Source organism: Telmatherina bonti (genome assembly GCF_933228915.1).
Source record: "Telmatherina bonti genome assembly, chromosome: 23".
Taxonomy (NCBI): domain Eukaryota; kingdom Metazoa; phylum Chordata; class Actinopteri; order Atheriniformes; family Telmatherinidae; genus Telmatherina; species Telmatherina bonti.
In genome coordinates this window covers 29,782,243-29,805,256 of record NC_136632.1, presented here as the reverse complement: position 1 = coordinate 29,805,256, position 23,014 = coordinate 29,782,243, and the positions used below count along the sequence as shown (strand labels likewise).

Here is a 23,014-nt window from a genome sequence, read left to right as displayed (position 1 = left end):
CATCCAACCATCTGTCCTCCATCCTACCGTCTGTCCTCCATCCAACCATCTGTCCTCCATCCTACCGTCTGTCTTCCATCCAACCTTCCGTCCTCTATCCTACCGTCTGTCCTCCATCTTACCATCTTTTCTCCATCCAACCATCTATCTTCCATCCAACCATCTGTCCTCCATCCTACCGTCTGTCCTCCATCCAACCATCTGTCTTCCATCCAACCATCTGTCCTCCATCCTACCTTCTGTTTTCCATCCAACCATCCGTCCTCTATCCTACCGTCTGTCCTCCATCCTACCATCTGTCCTCCATCCTACCATCTCTTCTCCATCCAACCTTCTGTCCTCAATTCTACCGTCTGTCCTCCATCCTACCGTCTGTCCTCCATCCTACCATCTGTTCTCCATCCTACCGTCTGTCCTCCATCCTACCATCTGTTCTCCATCCAACCATCCGTCCTCCATCCTACTGTCTGTCTTCCATCCAACCATCCGTCCTCTATCCTACCAACTGTCGTCCATCCTACCGTCTTTCCTCCATCCAACCATCTGTCTTCCATCCAACCATCTGTCCTCCATCCTACCTTCTGTCTTCCATCCAACCATCCGTCCTCTATCCTACCGTCTGTCCTCCATCCTACCATCTGTCCTCCATCCTACCATCTCTTCTCCATCCAACCATCTGTCCTCAATCCTACCGTCTGTCCTCCATCCTACCGTCTGTCCTCCATCCTACCGTCTGTTCTCCATCCTACCGTCTGTCCTCCATCTTACCATCTGTTCTCCATCCAACCATCTATCTTCCATCCAACCATCTGTCCTCCATCCTACCGTCTGTCCTCCATCCAACCATCTGTCCTCCATCCAACCATCCGTCCTCTATCCTACCATCTGTCGTCCATTTTACCGTCTGTCTTCCATCCTACCATCTGTTCTCCATCCAACCATCTGTCCTCCATCCTACCGTCTGTTCTCCATCCTACCATCTGTCCTCCATCCTACCATCTGTCCTCCATCCTACCATCTGTCCTCCATCCTACCGTCTGTCCTCCATCCTACCTTGTTCCATCTGCTGTCCTTGTTTCAGGATTGTGGTCTCCCGGTCCAGCCTGGTGTCTCATGTGGTCTTCAGCCCCACTTTACATCTCAGAATCCAGTTCAGACCTGCAGCTCAGGACATGTCCCAGGTCTGATCAGGTCTCACTCATTTCCCCTGTCTGTGTCGTCCTCACCTTTCTGTCTCACCTGTCTGTCTTTGTCTTTTACGTCTTATCCGCCTGTCTCCATGTCTTCTGTGTGGTCCTGTGTCTCCAGGTCGGTGGCTGGTTCCGTGTCTCAGCTGTTCTGACAACAGGACGTGTGATTGGAGAGAGGTTGCCTGGCAACCAGATGGCTGTTACCACCCAGTGGTGTCCCGCCCCCTGCTGCAGGACTGTATGAGTGACAGGAAGGTGAGGTCAGCTGATCTGGTGTCTCTGGTGAGCTTGGGTCTGTCCTAAAGGGGACGGTTCACCTGTGGTTGCTGTTCCACAGGTGTTGTTCATCGGGGACTCGACCAATCGGGGAATGATGTTCTACCTGATGGAGCAGGTCAACGCCAGTCTGGAAGACTGGGGGAAAGCTCACGACACGCTGGTCTACCGGAACCTGAACAGAGAACGGACCCAGGTCAGCTATTCCTATTATCCTCAGTTCTGGTTGGACAGAGAGCAGCGGCCGACGTTCATCGAGGCGCTGCAGCAGCTGCTTGCCAGGTAAGTGGAAGTTACCTGTCAGGTGCAGGCGGGGGGGGGGGTGCTGCTGCTTCTCATCATCAACCTTTACCTCTGTGAAGGTCACGACCTCTGGACAACTCCAATCTAACTGTTCTGGTGGTAGGCGGAGTCCAGTGGCTAAACATCAACCACTTGAGGACAGTTCAGGAAGTGTTGGACAGGTAAGCTTTGCTAACACACACGTGTCCATCCATGAGAAGAATAAATTCATCCTCCTCTTCCTCAGAGAGTCCCTGAGCAACATCCTGGTGGTGGTGAAGTCTCTGGGTCTGGGCTTCCACCTTCCTGTGGACGGGGTCCGGTCTCTCAGTCTGGTGGGTTTGTCTTCTGCTGCCAGTTAAAACCAGCCCTGTGTTGGTCCTCAGACCCCCTCATATTCTTCTTCTCCAGGCCCAAATACAAAATCTCTTCAGAGAGAATGAAAACATTGTCGCTGCTGCAAAGCATCATGGGTATGAGGTCATCGACACGTTCAGCATCACCGTGGGTCGATACAAAGAATTCCTGCAGGGACGATGTGCCTGCCACTTCCACGAGGTAACCATAGTCTGATGTTTCCCCAGATTTAACGCAGAAATTTGCCCATTTATCGTAGAAATCTACCAATTTATCGCAGAAGTCTTCCGCTTTTTCCCACGTCAGGATTGTTCTCTTCTGAAAAGTTCTTTTCTAAAGACTCTCATTAAGCTGCCAAAAGTCAAGTTTCAACTTCCCAAAGCAGACATGTTTATTTCCAAAATAATTTCTTCTTTTCGAAACGGAAACTTTCAAGTTTCCAGCTGAAAGAAACCAGTTAGCTGCTGGTGGTCCAGTCCAGACTACCTGTCTCAAACCAAGTCTTGTGTCCTCTCAGGTGGAGAAGATCAGGAAGACTTCTGATGACTCAAAACCTCTCATCAAAAAGCCAGGACCTGATGGATCCTATGGACCTGCTGGTGCCGGACCGGGACCAGAATTCCAACACTCCATTTTGGAAATGGAGCAGGAGACGGATTCCAATCCCCAACTCTATCACGTTAGAGGACCAGTAAACCAGGTCTACTCTGAGATACTGCTGAGCCGCCTGTGTCCCACAAGCAGGGACGGCAAGACCAGGTGAGCCTCGCCTGGTTCCTCCTGGACCAGGTGAGCCTCGCCTGTATGTATATATATATGTATATATATATATATATATATATATATATATATATATATGTATATATATGTATATGTATATATATATATATATATATATATATATATATATATATATATATATATATATATATATATGTATATATATATATATATATATATATATATATATATATATATATATATGTGTGTTTTGTTTTTTTGTTGTTTTTTTTACAGATGTTTACTTTGCTTTTCTAAACTTGTATAAAAATATTTAGTTTTTTTGTCCTGTAAATGTTAATAAAGTTTTATTGTTGCTACATTTAGTTCTGATTCTTCATCTGCAGCTTTTCATAATCATGATCCAGCCGACCAATTACGGTCCGGCTGTGACGTCAGCACACGCGCCCGTCCAATGAGGATCGTCCTGGACTGGACTGGTCCCGTCTGCAGCTTTTGCCCCCTTCTAGGATCACAAACTTTAGAGACACAGAGAGTAGGCTCAAGTCCGGATCTAGACCGCACCAGGGCCGGGATCGATGCGTCCAGTCCGGTCCGGTCCAGCATGAGACAGAGACCCCCGGTGAGGAGGGATGGAGACCCGGAGCTGTAGGGTTCCAGGCATGTGGACTCTGACTCTGCTGCTGGTCTCCATGCGTCTGCTCCCCGGCCGGACCAGCTGGGTGTAAGTACCGGACCCACAGACCCGGACCCGGACCGGGTCTGTTTTTAAGTGACTTATTTTTCTTTTGGGGTTCGACAGACGTTCACGCGCTCCTGAAAACCAGCTGTGCGCACGTGGTGGTGTGACGCGCCTCTGTGTACCTGCTCAGGTGTGCCGAACCGAACCCTGCACCAGCATCTGGTTCCGGTTCCACCGCGCGCAGAATAAACCTTTATCTGAGCCTGAAGCACGCACACGCGCGCGCCACGCGTGCGCTCAGCCTCAGTCGGTAAAGTTCTGTTTATCCGGGACCGGTTCTGCTCCAAGCTGACGGAACCGAGTTCCGGTTCTAATGGACCGAACAATAAATCATACTGTCAGATCCGACGTGGTGAAGCGCGCACGCGCGCGCGCGCGCAGCTAAAGGCCCACGCATGCATTTTGACCTGTGAGGCCCGGTTCTGGTCCGGTTCCGGTCCAGCTGCTCCGCGAACAGAAGCCGTTTGATTTGCTCACGTGGTTCGAGGCAAAGTGGCCGCACGCGCACCTCTTTCACGCAATTTACTTCATTTAATTCAATCAGGCCAATGCAGCTGCGCCTCACGCACGCGCGCCACAAAGCTGTGATTTAATTTATTGTTTATTTTTAGTTTTTCTTCCAGATTTGATGTTTTTTCTGTTTAGAGCAGAAAAGTGACTGAAAACAAACCAGATCCCCCCACACACACACACACACCGGGCTCCGGCCGCTAACGCAGCCGCCTTCCCCTGCAGGTGGCTGGGTGTGACCTCCGCGGGAGTCCCGGAGCTCAGCTGCTCTGACGTCCCTCTCAGCGGCCGCCAGCGCGAGCTCTGCCGCCGGAAGCCCTTCCTGCTGCCCAGCGTGCGCGACGGAGCCCGGCTCGCGGTGGCCGCGTGCCACAGCCAGTTCAGGCACGAGCGCTGGAACTGCTCCACGTCACAGGAGCCCAACGTGTTCGGACACGAGCTCACCAGTGGTAAGTGTTGCCATGGGGACCAGGGCCGCTGGGGCCCCCAGAACTGTGAACAGTTCAGTCAAACCAATCAGGAACATGGAAACATGTCTCAGTTCACCGGGTTCTCTCTCCAAGTCGCCTGGAATCAGGCTGAACTGGATAATATGCATCTATCTAGAAAACTGACGAAATGGAACTTTTGTTGTTTTTTTATTTTCTTCGTCTGTTTCAAGTCGCAGGGAAGCTGGAGTCTCTCCCAGCAGTCTGGGGCGAGAGGCGGGGACATCATGCCAGTCCATCACATAACAGTTATGCTTAGATACTATATATCTTCATATCTGGATAGATGTACATTTTTCTGTATCTGTGAAATATATTTGCTTTATACATAAACCATTTAAGATGGAAGTGATTATATTATTAGCTTAGAAAAGACGTTGTGTCTCCAGACAAAGCAAAAAGACAATTATTTTAAAACAATATACAAAAGCATTATATTTCAGATGCATAGGATGAGGTTTTATATGAAAATTTACATAAATGATATAAATGCAGGTAGATCTACCCTGCAGGACAGCTGTGATGTCATCATTATGTAGACAGTAAGACTTCCTGTTCACAGCAACATACAGGACCAACCAGGACACACATGGTGGAAACTGTTTCCAAGGTTCCTTCAGTAAAACCAAGGAAAATATTATTGTCATCTTATGTCACCGAAGACCAAAAACCAGATCCCCTGGGCGCCTGGTGCCTAAAGGGGTTCCTGTTCTAGATGTTCTTCATTCAGGTGTTCCACTTCCTCCAGTTGGAAGAAAAATGAACAAGTTGAGTTTTTCTTTTTTAGTAATTTATCATTTTGCACGTCAGCAGCTAAGACTTCAATCAATGGCTCAAATTAGAACAGCTAATGCTAACATAATGAGCTCTAATTTAAGTGTCTAACGCTAACATCATGGCTCCAACATTACCAGCTAAAACTAACACCATGGCTCCAACATTACCAGCTAAAACTAACACCATGGCTCCAACATTACCAGCTAAAACTAACACCATGGCTCCAACATTACCAGCTAAAACTAACATCATGGCTCCAACATTACCAGCTAAAACTAACATCATGGCTCCAACATTACCAGCTAAAACTAACACCATGGCTCCAACATTACCAGCTAAAACTAACATCATGGCTCCAACATTACCAGCTAAAACTAACACCATGGCTCCAACATTACCAGCTAAAACTAACACCATGGCTCCAACATTACCAGCTAAAACTAACACCATGGCTCCAACATTACCAGCTAAAACTAACACCATGGCTCCAACATTACCAGCTAAAACTAACACCATGGCTCCAACATTACCAGCTAAAACTAACACCATGGCTCCAACATTACCAGCTAAAACTAACATCATGGCTCCAACATTACCAGCTAAAACTAACACCATGGCTCCAACATTAACAGCTAAAACTAACACCATGGCTCCAACATTACCAGCTAAAACTAACACCATGGCTCCAACATTACCAGCTAAAACTAACACCATGGCTCCAACATTAACAGCTAAAACTAACATCATGGCTCCAACATTAACAACTAAAACTAACACCATGGCTCCAACATTACCAGCTAAAACTAACACCATGGCTCCAACATTACCAGCTAAAACTAACACCATGGCTCCAACATTAACAGCTAAAACTAACATCATGGCTCCAACATTACCAGCTAAAACTAACACCATGGCTCCAACATTACCAGCTAAAACTAACACCATGGCTCCAACATTACCAGCTAAAACTAACACCATGGCTCCAACATTACCAGCTAAAACTAACACCATGGCTCCAACATTACCAGCTAAAACTAACATCGTGGCTCCAACATTAACAGCTAAAACTAACATCGTGGCTCCAACATTACCAGCTAAAACTAACAGCATGGCTCCAACATTAACAGCTAAATCTAACACCATGGCTCCAACATTACCAGCTAAAACTAACACCATGGCTCCAACATTACCAGCTAAAACTAACACCATGGCTCCAACATTACCAGCTAAAACTAACATCATGGCTCCAACATTACCAGCTAAAACTAACATCATGGCTCCAACATTACCAGCTAAAACTAACACCATGGCTCCAACATTACCAGCTAAAACTAACACCATGGCTCCAACATTACCAGCTAAAACTAACACCATGGCTCCAACATTAACAGCTACACCATGGCTCCAACATTACCAGCTAAAACTAACACCATGGCTCCAACATTAACAGCTAAAACTAACATCATGGCTCCAACATTACCAGCTAAAACTAACACCATGGCTCCAACATTACCAGCTAAAACTAACACCATGGCTCCAACATTACCAGCTAAAACTAACACCATGGCTCCAACATTAACAGCTAAAACTAACATCATGGCTCCAACATTACCAGCTAAAACTAACACCATGGCTCCAACATTAACAGCTAAAACTAACATCATGGCTCCAACATTACCAGCTAAAACTAACACCATGGCTCCAACATTAACAGCTAAAACTAACACCATGGCTCCAACATTACCAGCTAAAACTAACATCATGGCTCCAACATTACCAGCTAAAACTAACACCATGGCTCCAACATTACCAGCTAAAACTAACACCATGGCTCCAACATTACCAGCTAAAACTAACACCATGGCTCCAACATTAACAGCTACACCATGGCTCCAACATTAACAGCTAAAACTAACACCATGGCTCCAACATTAACAGCTAAAGGTAACACCATGGCTCCAACATTAACAGCTAAAACTAACACCATGGCCCCAACATTAACAGCTAAAACTAACAGCATAGCTCCAACATTAACAGCTAAAACTAACACCATGGCTCCATCATTAACAACTAAAACTAACAGCATGGCCCCAACATTAACAGCTAAAACTAACAGCATAGCTCCAACATTAACAGCTAAAACTAACACCATGGCCCCTACAATAACAGCTAAAACTAACAGCATGGCCCCAACATTAACAGCTAAAACTAACACCATGGCTCCAACATTAACAGCTAAAACTAACATTATGGCTCCATCATTAACAACTAAATCTAACAGCATGGCTCCAACATTAACAGCTAAAACTAACAGCATGGTTCCAACATTAATAGCTAAAACTAACATCATGGCTCCAACATTAACAGCTAAAACTAACATCATGGCTCCAACATTAACAACTAAAACTAACACCATGGCTCCAACATTAACAGCTAAAACTAACATCATGGGCTCCAACATTAACAGCTAAAATGAACACCATGGCTCCATCATTAACAACTAAAACTAACAGCATGGCTCCAACATTAACAGCTAAAACTAACACCATGGCCCCTACATTTACAGCTAAAACTAACAGCATGGCCCCAACATTAACAGCTAAAACTAACACCATGGCTCCAACATTAACAGCTAAAACTAACACCATGGCTCCAACATTAACAGCTAAAACTAACATCATGGCTCCATCATTAACAACTAAAACTAACACCCTGGCCCCAACATTAACAGCTAAAACTAACACCATGGCTCCATCATTAACAACTAAAACTAACAGCATGGACCCAACATTAACATCTACAACTAACACCATGGCTCCAACATTAACAGCTAAAACTAACACCATGGCTCCAACATTAACAGCTAAAACTAACAGCATGGCTCCAACATTAACAGCTAAAACTAACACCATGGCTCCAACATTAACAGCTAAAACTAACACCATGGCTCCAACATTACCAGCTAAAACTAACACCATGGCTCCAACATTAACAGCTAAAACTAACATCATGGCTCCAACATTACCAGCTAAAACTAACACCATGGCTCCAACATTACCAGCTAAAACTAACAGCATGGCTCCAACATTAACAGCTAAAACTAACAGCATGGCTCCAACATTACCAGCTAAAACTAACACCATGGCTCCAACATTAACAGCTAAAACTAACACCATGGCTCCAACATTAACAGCTAAAACTAACATCATGGCTCCAACATTAACAACTAAAACGAACATCATGGGCTCCAACATTAACAGCTAAAACTAACATCATGGGCTCCAACATTAACAGCTAAAGGTAACATCATGGCTCCAACATTAACAACTAAAACTAACATCATTGCTCCAACATTAACAACTAAAACTAACACCATGGCTCCAACATTAACAGCTAAAACTAACATCATGGCTCCAACATTAACAGCTAAAACTAACATCATGGCTCCAACATTACCAGCTAAAACTAACATCATGGGCTCCAACATTAACAGCTAAAACTAACACCATGGCTCCAACATTACCAGCTAAAACTAACACCATGGCTCCAACATTAACAGCTAAAACTAACATCATGGCTCCAACATTACCAGCTAAAACTAACACCATGGCTCCAACATTACCAGCTAAAACTAACACCATGGCTCCAACATTACCAGCTAAAACTAACATCATGGGCTCCAACATTAACAGCTAAAGGTAACATCATGGCTCCAACATTAACAGCTAAAACTAACATCATTGCTCCAACATTAACAGCTAAAACTAACACCATGGCTCCAACATTAACAGCTAAAACTAACATCATGGGCTCCAACATTACCAGCTAAAACTAACATCATATCACCTTTCAGAAATTAAAATGAGGGCACCCGCCATCGCCCCAGTCCAGGCGCCCACAGCAGTGATGTGTTTTGTGCTCGTGTCTTTAGTAAATGAGTGATTAAGTAATCAGTTATTCTAACTTGGAGATTAAAATACTTCATACATTCTTTGTTCTGTAACATTATTGGATATGAAGTATTGCTAATCATGCGACATAAAGCTGTGATTACCAGGATATCTACTGACATGAGGAAAATTATTTGAAGTGCCATATGCACAATACTTAGCTATTGTGTAATTAATTTACCATAAAGATTTGTGTGCGTAGTGTGTGCAACATTCAAGTTAATTACAAGCGTTACCATAGCAACACGTTCATCAGCTGGTTCAGATCAGCTTACTTTTGACAGGTGAATGAGAGAAAAAACAACATTAGCAGCTAATGCTAACACCATGGGCTCCAATATTAGCGGCTAACATTATGGGCCTTAACATTAGTGGCTAATGCGAACATTGTGGGCTTGAATATTAGCACATAACACAAACATCATGGCCTTCAATATTAGCGGCTAATGCTAACATCATGGACCTTACCATTAGCGGGTAATGATACAAGATGGGCTTAAATATATTACAGGAACACTTACCTCATGCCCTCCAACATCATCAGCCATCATTAACATCATGAGTTCCAACATTAGCAGATAATGCTATCATCATTGACTCCAACATTAGAGGCTAATGCTAACATCATGGGCTCCAACATTAGCAGCTAACGCAAAAGCAATGGTCTCCCATGTAAGCAGTTAGTACTACGACAGGGGCTCCCACGTTAGCAGCTAACGCTAATAGGCCTACCTAGAAAGCTTTACAAAAAGGCTTTAAAATAAACAATAAAGCAGCAAATAAATTAGCAGGCGCAGTTGGACCATGTCGAATGTGCTTTATTTCTTTATAGCAGGGACATGTGGTGTGAAAACAACAGCTTTCCTCATTAAAGATAAATGCATGTTTTCCATGCAGTCATTTATGAAGTCAAGCCGTGTCTCACCTAACAGGTTGGTGCCGGTGATGAAGAAATGTTGATGTTTCAGAATAAAATGCATCCAGAGTGGACATGTAGACCTTCACTGCTAAAATCCACTGGATCCATGTTGGTTTTCATTGGCGGATTTCCTGCCAGAACAATCCGCTCTGCTCCACATTGACGTGATTTCAAAGTCTATTTTACGGAAGTGGAAAGTGGCGCTTCTTGGATGCTTCAGAATTGCAGTTCCACGTAGAAGCACTCTGGCTGACTATTGTTCCAGCAGCTCGGTGGAACCGAGAGGTGAGACTCCAGGCTCCAACGTTAGCACCTAAAACCTGAAGTGTAACGTTATTTTCTGTCCTCCTATAGGAACCAAAGAAACCGCTTTTATCCATGCAGTGATGGCTGCGGGGCTCGTGCATGCTGTGACGCACTCGTGCAGCCAGGGCAACATGACGGAGTGTGGTTGCGACGCCAAGCTGCGCGGCAGCGGCTCGAGCATGGCGAAGGGCTGGCATTGGGGCGGCTGCTCGGATCACATCCAGTATGGTACCTGGTTCAGCCGGAAGTTCATGGAGAGCGCAGTGAAGAATGTGTCCACGAGTCGAGGCGGGTTCACCCTGAGCTCCATGAACCAGCACAACAGCGAGGCTGGGCGACAGGTGTGAACGGTTCCTCCACCAGGTGGAGCATCACGCGTCGAGATGAGGTGTCTCACCCGTCTCTGTTCTGTGTCCCGCAGGCTGTCGATAGGACGATGACCACGGACTGCCGCTGTCACGGTGTTTCTGGTTCCTGCGCTGTGAAGACGTGCTGGAGGACAATGGCGCCGTTTGAGCGTGTGGGTGTGTACCTGAAGGAACGCTACGAGCATAGCGTGCAGGTGTCCAGCCATGCCAAGAGGAAGATGAGGAGGAAGGAGCAGCGGCGGCCCGTCGACAAGCATCAGCTTGTCTACCTGAACAAGTCCCCCAACTACTGCCTGGAGGACCAGCGGCGGGGCATCGCTGGGACCAGAGGCCGGCACTGCAACCGGACCTCGGCCGGACCGGATGGCTGCAACCTGCTCTGCTGTGGGAGAGGATACAACACGCATGTGGTGCGACACGTGCAGCGCTGCAAATGCAAGTTCGTCTGGTGCTGCTATGTCCGCTGCAGCCGCTGCGAGAGCATGAACGACATGCACACCTGTAAATAACATCTGGAAAGAAAACCTAAAACAAGCCTGGAACATATCTGGAAAAGATCTGGAACACACCTGGAAATAACACATGGAAGTCACCTGGAAGGCCCCTCACACCTGGAAATAATTCATGAAAAGGAATTGTAAATAACACATGAAGGGCCTGGAAAACACGTCTTAGCTCATACTGGTGTCAAAGATGACTGGAGGTGATAACCGGTTGGAACATGGTCCTCTCAAGAAGAAACCAGGCCATGAGTACATGAGAACATTTTACGTAGTTTCCATGAAAGTTTGGTTTCTGAAAATATAAAAAAGTAAATCGTTCACATTTCATGATGTCTGATTTGTGCAGTGCTAATTAGCTGAGGTAGCAGCATCAAGCTAACAAGTCCAGTTAGCAACGGTCTCCACGTACATAGAAACATGCTAATAACTTACGTAGTTATGCGTTTACTTGCAAAATGCACAAACATATCCTGTAATAACAACTTAGGAGGAACACTTGAACACCTCCAGGTTTAGTGTCATCAGAAAATAGCGGGGTCCTCGCTTTAGATCAGGGGTGTCAAACTCCAGTCCTGGAGGGTCGCTATCCGGCAGGTTCTTGTTTCTCTCCACCACCACAGCTGATTCAAATCAGATGGATCCAGCAGCTTCTCGTCAACCGTTTCTGAATTATGGTTGGCTGTGTTGGAGCTTCGAGACAACAAAAACCTGCAGGATACCAGTCCTCCAGGACTGGAGTTTGACACCTATTCTTTAGGTGGTCGAAACTTGCCTGATAGAAACCAAAGTCACATGAATGAAGCCGCCACCAGGTGGTGCCAAACTGCACCAGCAGCAACAACCTGGCCTCTTTCTCACCTGATACACACCTGGAACAGAACAATGTCAAAACACCTGGAAAAATCTGAAAACTGAATATAAAGAAGAAACTGGAAGTTCCGTCTGAAACGGCTGGAACAAAGTAATCAGATTACATTTATCTGGCCCCATCCTCGACGTGTGGGGAAGTGGACCCAGGTAACAATGACATATCCAGGTGTGTTCATGTGGCTCCGTAGTCCAGGCCTCTGGACAGCCAGGAAAACCTTCATCTCCGCTGACATGGCAACACCTCCGACTAAGACGAACCGAACCGGACCCGAACCACACCCGAAAAGGATCCAGACCTGAACCGGTATAGAGTTCCAACTTTCCATTAAGACTGAAACTTAACAATAAAGATTTATTTATGTGTAAATAACTGTGTTTATCATTGTTTTAAAGTCTGCACAAACTGCACATCCTGTTGTGGTGTAAACAACAGAGATAAACAACACAACTAAAAACCAGAGCATCACAACACCGACTCGTTAACACAACACTATGACGTCACAACGGGAACAGAACACTATGATGTCACAACGGAAAAAAACACTGATGTCACAACAGCAACACAACACTATGATGTCACAACGGAACACAACTCTATGATGTCAACACGGAACACAACTCTATGACGTCACAACGGAACACAACACTGACGTCACAACGGAACACAACACTATGATGTCACAGCAGGAACACAACACTATGATGTCACAACCGGAACACAACACTATGATGTCACAACGGAACACAACACTATGATGTCACAACGGGAAAAAACACTGATGTCACAACGGAAAAAAACACTGATGTCACAACAGGAACACAACACTATGATGTCACAACGGAACACAACTCTATGACGTCACAACGGAACACAACACTATGACGTCACAACGGGAACACAACACTATGATGTCACAGCAGGAACACAACACTATGATGTCACAACGGAACACAAAACTATGATGTCACAATGGGAACACAACACTATGATGTCACAACGAGACACAACACTATGATGTCATAACGGGAACACAACACTATGATGTCACAACGGGAACACATTATGATGTCACAACGGGAACACAGGACTATGATGTCACAACGGAACACAACACTATGATGTCACAATGGAACACAACACTATGATATCACAACGGAACACAACACTGTGACATCACAACGGGAACACAACACTATGATGTCACAATGGAACAAAACACTATGATGTCACAACGGAACACAACACTATGATGTCACAACGGAACACAACACTATGATGTCACAACGGGAACACAACACTATGATGTGACAACGGAACACAACACTATGATGTCACAACGGAACACAACACTATGAAATCACAATGGGAACACAACACTATGATGTCACAACGGAACACAACACGATGATGTCATAACGGGAACACAACACTATGATGTCACAACGGGAACACAACATTATGATGTCACAACGGGAACATAACACTATGATGTCACAACGGAACACAACACTATGAAATCACAATGGGAACACAACACTATGATGTCACAACGGAACACAACACGATGATGTCATAACGGGAACACAACACTATGATGTCACAACGGGAACACAACATTATGATGTCACAACGGGAACATAACACTATGATGTCACAACGGGAACATAACACTATGACGTCACAACGGGAACACAACACTATGATGTCACAGCAGGAACACAACACTATGATGTCACAACGGAACACAACACTATGATGTCACAACGGGAACACAACACTATGATGTCACAACGGAACACAACACTATGATGTCATAACGGGAACACAACACTATAATGTCACAACGGGAACACATTATGATGTCACAACGGGAACACAGGACTATGATGTCACAACGGAACACAACACTATGATGTCACAATGGAACACAACACTATGATGTCACAACGGAACACAACACTGTGACATCACAACGGGAACACAACACTATGATGTCACAATGGAACAAAACACTATGATGTCACAGCAGGAACACAACACTATAATGTCACAATGGGAACACAACACTATGACGTCACAACGGAACACAACACTATGATGTCACAATGGAAAAAAACACTGATGTCACAACGGAACACAACACTATGATGTCACAACGGGAACACAACACTATGACCTCACATCCGGAACCCAACACTATGATGTCACAACGGGAACACAACACTATGATGTCACAACGGGAACACAACACTATGATGTCACAACGGAACACAACACTATGATGTCACAGCAGGAACACAACACTATGATGTCACAACGGAACACAACACTATGATGTCACAACGGAACACAACACTATGATGTCACAACGGGAACACAACACTATGATGTCACAACGGAACACAACACTATGATGTCACAACGGAACACAACACTATGATGTCACAACGGGAACACAACACTATGATGTCACAACGGAACACAACACTATGATGTCATAACGGGAACACAACACTATGATGTCACAACGGGAACACATTATGATGTCACAACGGGAACACAGGACTATGATGTCACAACGGAACACAACACTATGATGTCACAACGGAACACAACACTGTGACATCACAACGGGAACACAACACTATGATGTCACAATGGAACAAAACACTGATGTCACAACGGGAACACAACACTATGATGTCACAACGGAACACAACACTATGATGTCACAATGGGAACACAACACTATGATGTGACAACGGAACACAACACTATGATGTCACAACGGAACACAACACTATGAAATCACAATGGGAACACAACACTATGATGTCACAACGGAACACAACACTATGATGTCATAACGGGAACACAACACTATGATGTCACAACGGGAACACAACATTATGATGTCACAACGGGAATATAACACTATGATGTCACAACGGAACACAACACTATGATGTCACAACGGGAACACAACACTTATTTGTCACAACGGAACACAACACTATGACGTCACAACGGGAACACAACACTATGATGTCACAGCAGGAACACAACACTATGATGTCACAACGGAACACAACACTATGATGTCACAATGGGAACACAACACTATGATGTCACAACGGAACACAGCACTATGATGTCACAACGGAACACAACACTATGATGTCACAACGGGAACACAACACTATGATGTCACAACGGAACACAACACTATGATGTCATAACGGGAACACAACACTATGATGTCACAACGGGAACACATTATGATGTCACAACGGGAACACAGGACTATGATGTCACAACGGAACACAACACTATGATGTCACAATGGAACACAACAGTATGATGTCACAACGGAACACAACACTGTGACATCACAACGGGAACACAACACTATGATGTCACAATGGAACAAAACACTATGATGTCACAACGGGAACACAACACTATGATGTCACAACGGAACACAACACTATGATGTCACAACGGGAACACAACACTATGATGTGAAAACGGAACACAACACTATGATGTCACAACGGAACACAACACTATGAAATCACAATGGGAAAACAACACTATGATGTCACAACGGAACACAACACTATGATGTCATAACGGGAACACAACACTATGATGTCACAACGGGAACACAACATTATGATGTCACAACGGGAACACAGGACTATGATGTCACAACGGAACACAACACTATGATGTCACAATGGAACACAACACTATGATGTCACAACGGAACACACCATTGTCACATCACAACGGGAACAACACACTATGATGTCACAATGGAACAAAACACTATGATGTCACAACGGGAACACAACACTATGATGTCACAATGGGAACACAACACTATGATGTCACAATGGAACATTACACTAGGATGTCACAACGGAACACAAAACTATGATGTCACAACGGAAAAAAACACTATGACGTCACAATGGGAACACAACACTATGACGTCACAACGGGAACACAACACTATGATGTCACAAAGTGAACACAACACTATGATGTCACAAAGTGAACACAACACTATGATGTCACAACGGAACACAACAATATGATGTCACAACGGAAAAAAACACTATGACATCACAATGGGAACACAACACCATAATGTCACAACGGGAACACAACACTATGATGTCACAACGGAACACAACACTATGATGTCACAACGGAAAAAAACACTATTATGTCACAACGGAAAAAAACACTGTGATGTCACAACAGGAACACAACACTATGATGTCACAATGGAACACAAAACACTCTGATGTCACAACAGGAACACAACACTATGATGTCAAAACGGAACACAACTCTATGACGTCACAACGGGAACACAGGACTATGATGTCACAATGGAAGACAACACTATGTTGTCACAACGGAACACAACACTATGACGTCACAACGGCAACACAACACTATGATGTCACAACGGGAACACAGCACTATGATGTCACAACGGAAGACAACACTATGACGTCACAACGGGAACACAACACTATGACGTCACAGTGGAACACAACACTATGATGTCACAATGGAACACAACACTATGACGTCATAACGGGAACACAACACTATGATGTCACAACGGGAACACAACACTATGGTGTCACAACGGAACACAACACTATGATGTCACAACGGGAACACAACACTATGATGTCACAACGGGAACACAACACTATGGTGTCACAACAGGAACACAACACTATGATGTCAAAACGGAACACAACTGTATGACGTCACAACGGGAACACAGGACTATGATGTCACAATGGAACACAACACTCTGACCTCACATCCGGAACCCAACACTATGATTTCACAACGGAAGACAACACTATGACATCACGACGGAACACAACACAATGATGTCACAACGGAACACAACACTATGACGTCACAACGGCAACACAACACTATGATGTCACAACGGGAACACAACACTATGATGTCACAACGGGAACACAACACTATGATGTCACAAAGTGAACACAACACTATGATGTCACAACGGAACACAACAATATGATGTCACAACGGAAAAAAACACTATGACGTCACAACGGGAACACAACACTATGATGTCACAATGGAACACAACACTATGATGTCACAAAGTGAACACAACACTATGATGTCACAACGGAACACAACAATATGATGTCACAACGGAAAAAAACACTATGACGTCACAACGGGAACACAACACTATGATGTCACAATGGAACACAACACTATGATGTCACAACGAAAAAAACATTATGACGTCACAACGGAACACAACACTATGATGTCACAACGGGAACACAACACTATGATGTCACAACGGGAACACAACACTATGATGTCACAATGGGAACACAACACTATGATGTCACAACGGGAACACAACACTATGATGTCACAACAGGAACACAACACTATGATGTCACAACGGAACACAACACTATGATGTCACAACGAAAAAAAACACTGATGTCACAACAGAACAAAACACTATGACGTCACAACGGCAACAAAACACTATGATGTCACAATGGAACACAAAACACTCTGATGTCACAACGGAACACAACACTATGATGTCACAACGAGAACACAACACTATGACCTCACATCCGGAACCCAACACTATGATGTCACAACGGAACACAACACTATGATGTCACAACGGGAACACAACACTATGATGTCACAACGGAATACAACACTATGACATTACAACCGGAACACAACACTATGACGTCACGAAGGGAACACAACACTATGATGTCACAACGTGAACACAACACTATGATGTCACAACGGAACACAACAATATGATGTCACAACGGAAAAAAACCCTATGACGTCACAACGGGAACACAACACTATGATGTCACAATGGAACACAAAACACTCTGATGTCACAACGGCAACACAACACTATGATGTCACAATGGAACACAAAATACTCTGATGTCACAAGGGAACACAACACTATGATGTCACAATGGAACACAACACTATAATGTCACAACGGAACACAACACTGTGACATCACAACGGGAACACAACACTATGATGTCACAATGGAACAAAACACTATGATGTCACAACGGGAACACAACACTATGATGTCACAACGGGAACACAACACTATGATGTCACAACGGGAACAAAACATTATGATGTCACAACGGGAACACAGGACTATGATGTCACAACGGAACACAACACTATGATGTCACAATGGAACACAACACTATGATGTCACAACGGGAACAACACACTATGATGTCACAATGGAACACAACACTATGATGTCACAACAGGAACACAACACTATGATGTCTCAATGGAACACAACACTATGACGTCACAATGGGAACACAACACTATGATGTCACAATGGAACATTACACTAGGATGTCACAACGGAACACAAAACTATGATGTCACAACGGAAAAAAACACTATGACGTCACAATGGGAACACAACACTATGACATTACAACCGGAACACAACACTATGACGTCACAACGGGAACACAACACTATGATGTCACAACGTGAACACAACACTATGATGTCACAACGGAACACAACACTATGATGTCACAACGGAACACAACACTGTGACATCACAACAGGAACACAACACTATGATGTCACAATGCAACAAAACACTATGATGTCACAGCAGGAACACAACACTATGATGTCACAATGGGAACACAACACTATGACGTCACAACGGAACACAACACTATGACGTCACAACGGAACACAAAACTATGATGTCACAATGGGAACACAACACTATGATGTCACAACGAGACACAACACTATGATGTCATAACGGGAACACAACACTATGATGTCACAACGGGAACACATTATGATGTCACAACGGGAACACAGGACTATGATGTCACAACGGAACACAACACTATGATGTCACAATGGAACACAACACTATGATATCACAATGGAACACAACACTGTGACATCACAACGGGAACACAACACTATGATGTCACAATGGAACAAAACACTATGATGTCACAACGGAACACAACACTATGATGTCACAACGGAACACAACACTATGATGTCACAACGGGAACACAACACTATGATGTGACAACGGAACACAACACTATGATGTCACAACGGAACACAACACTATGAAATCACAATGGGAACACAACACTATGATGTCACAACGGAACACAACACGATGATGTCATAACAGGAACACAACACTATGATGTCACAACGGGAACACAACATTATGATGTCACAACGGGAACATAACACTATGATGTCACAACGGAACACAACACTATGATGTCACAACGGGAACACAACACTTATTTGTCACAACGGAACACAACACTATGACGTCACAACGGGAACACAACACTATGATGTCACAGCAGGAACACAACACTATGATGTCACAACGGAACACAACACTATGATGTCACAACGGGAACACAACACTATGATGTCACAACGGAACACAACACTATGATGTCATAACGGGAACACAACACTATGATGTCACAACGGGAACACATTATGATGTCACAACGGGAACACAGGACTATGATGTCACAACGGAACACAACACTATGATGTCACAATGGAACACAACACTATGATGTCACAACGGAACACAACACTGTGACATCACAACGGGAACACAACACTATGATGTCACAATGGAACAAAACACTATGATGTCACAGCAGGAACACAACACCATAATGTCACAATGGGAACACAACACTATGATGTCACAACGGAACACAACACTATGATGTCACAATGGAAAAAAACACTGATGTCACAACGGAACACAACACTATGACGTCACAACGGGAACACAACACTATGATGTCACAGCAGGAACACAACACTATGATGTCACAACGGAACACAACACTATGATGTCACAACGGGAACACAACACTATGATGTCACAGCAGGAACACAACACTATGATGTCACAACGAAGAAAAACAATATGATGTCCCAATGGAACACAACACTATGATGTCACAACGAAGATAAACACTATGATGTCACAGCAGGAACACAACACTATGATGTCACAACGGAACACAACACTATGATGTCACAACGGGAACACAACACTATGATGTCACAACGGGAACACAACACTATGATGTCACAACGGAACACAACACTATGATGTCACAACGGAACACAACACTATGATGTCACAACGGGAACACAACACTATGATGTCACAACGGAACACAACACTATGATGTCATAACGGGAACACAACACTATGATGTCACAACGGGAACACATTATGATGTCACAACGGGAACACAGGACTATGATGTCACAACGGAACACAACACTATGATGTCACAACGGGAACACAACACTATGATGTCACAACGGAACACACCACTGTGACATCACAACGGGAACACAACACTATGATGTCACAATGGAACAAAACACTGATGTCACAACGGGAACACAACACTATGATGTCACAACGGAACACAACACTATGATGTCACAATGGGAACACAACACTATGATGTGACAACGGAACACAACACTATGATGTCACAACGGAACACAACACTATGAAATCACAATGGGAACACAACACTATGATGTCACAACGGAACACAACACTATGATGTCATAACGGGAACACAACACTATGATGTCACAACGGGAACACAACATTATGATGTCACAACGGGAATATAACACTATGATGTCACAACGGAACACAACACTATGATGTCACAACGGGAACACAACACTTATTTGTCACAACGGAACACAACACTATGACGTCACAACGGGAACACAACACTATGATGTCACAGCAGGAACACAACACTATGATGTCACAACGGAACACAACACTATGATGTCACAATGGGAACACAACACTATGATGTCACAACGGAACACAACACTATGATGTCACAACGGAACACAACACTATGATGTCACAACGGGAACACAACACTATGATGTCACAACGGAACACAACACTATGATGTCATAACGGGAACACAACACTATGATGTCACAACGGGAACACATTATGATGTCACAACGGGAACACAGGACTATGATGTCACAACGGAACACAACACTATGATGTCACAATGGAACACAACAGTATGATGTCACAACGGAACACAACACTGTGACATCACAACGGGAACACAACACTATGATGTCACAATGGAACAAAACACTATGATGTCACAACGGGAACACAACACTATAATGTCACAACGGAACACAACACTATGATGTCACAACGGGAACACAACACTATGATGTGAAAACGGAACACAACACTATGATGTCACAACGGAACACAACACTATGAAATCACAATGGGAAAACAACACTATGATGTCACAACGGAACACAACACTATGATGTCATAACGGGAACACAACACTATGATGTCACAACGGGAACACAACATTATGATGTCACAACGGGAACACAGGACTATGATGTCACAACGGAACACAACACTATGATGTCACAATGGAACACAACACTATGATGTCACAACGGAACACACCATTGTCACATCACAACGGGAACAACACACTATGATGTCACAATGGAACAAAACACTATGATGTCACAACGGGAACACAACACTATGATGTCACAATGGGAACACAACACTATGATGTCACAATGGAACATTACACTAGGATGTCACAACGGAACACAAAACTATGATGTCACAACGGAAAAAAACACTATGACGTCACAATGGGAACACAACACTATGACGTCACAACGGGAACACAACACTATGATGTCACAAAGTGAACACAACACTATGATGTCACAAAGTGAACACAACACTATGATGTCACAACGGAACACAACAATATGATGTCACAACGGAAAAAAACACTATGACGTCACAACGGGAACACAACACTATGATGTCACAATGGAACACAAAACACTCTGATGTCACAACAGAACACAACACTATGATGTCACAACGGGAACACAACACTATGATGTCACAACGGAACACAACACTATGACATCACAATGGGAACACAACACCATAATGTCACAACGGGAACACAACACTATGATGTCACAACGGAACACAACACTATGATGTCACAACGGAAAAAAACACTATTATGTCACAACGGAAAAAAACACTGTGATGTCACAACAGGAACACAACACTATGATGTCACAATGGAACACAAAACACTCTGATGTCACAACAGGAACACAACACTATGTTGTCACAACGGAACACAACACTATGACGTCACAACGGCAACACAACACTATGATGTCACAACGGGAACACAGCACTATGATGTCACAACGGAAGACAACACTATGACGTCACAACGGGAACACAACACTATGACGTCACAGTGGAACACAACACTATGATGTCACAATGGAACACAACACTATGACGTCATAACGGGAACACAACACTATGATGTCACAACGGGAACACAACACTATGGTGTCACAACGGAACACAACACTATGATGTTACAACGGGAACACAACATTATGATGTCACAACGGGAACAGAGGACTATGATGTCACAACGGAACACAATTCTATGATGTCACAACAGGAACACAACACTATGATGTCAAAACGGA

The 23,014-nt window shown here is 44.0% G+C and overlaps 2 protein-coding genes across 2 annotated transcripts in view; both read left to right on the top strand.

Annotated features, from left to right (window-relative positions):
- Positions 1-2,868, top strand: part of cped1 (cadherin-like and PC-esterase domain containing 1) — a gene marked incomplete at its 3' end in the record, with an annotated part of 91,678 nt that extends 88,810 nt beyond the window's left edge. The window contains exons 15-21 of the mRNA XM_079263433.1: positions 1,082-1,181; positions 1,309-1,445; positions 1,528-1,748; positions 1,829-1,930; positions 1,996-2,083; positions 2,160-2,306; positions 2,623-2,868. Of these exons, the coding sequence (XP_079119559.1) occupies positions 1,082-1,181; positions 1,309-1,445; positions 1,528-1,748; positions 1,829-1,930; positions 1,996-2,083; positions 2,160-2,306; positions 2,623-2,868 (1,041 nt within the window). The remainder of the gene's footprint in view (positions 1-1,081; positions 1,182-1,308; positions 1,446-1,527; positions 1,749-1,828; positions 1,931-1,995; positions 2,084-2,159; positions 2,307-2,622) is intronic.
- A 640-nt stretch (positions 2,869-3,508) lies between these two features.
- On the top strand, positions 3,509-11,494 carry wnt16 (wingless-type MMTV integration site family, member 16; the record flags this gene model as incomplete). The annotated part of the gene is made up of 5 exons (XM_079263432.1): positions 3,509-3,570; positions 3,719-3,838; positions 4,324-4,547; positions 10,587-10,879; positions 10,960-11,494. The coding sequence occupies 5 exons, from the start codon at positions 3,509-3,511 to the stop codon at positions 11,413-11,415; spliced, it is 1,155 nt and encodes a 384-aa protein (XP_079119558.1). The 3' UTR covers positions 11,416-11,494.
- Between the last annotated feature and the right edge of the window lie 11,520 nt (positions 11,495-23,014).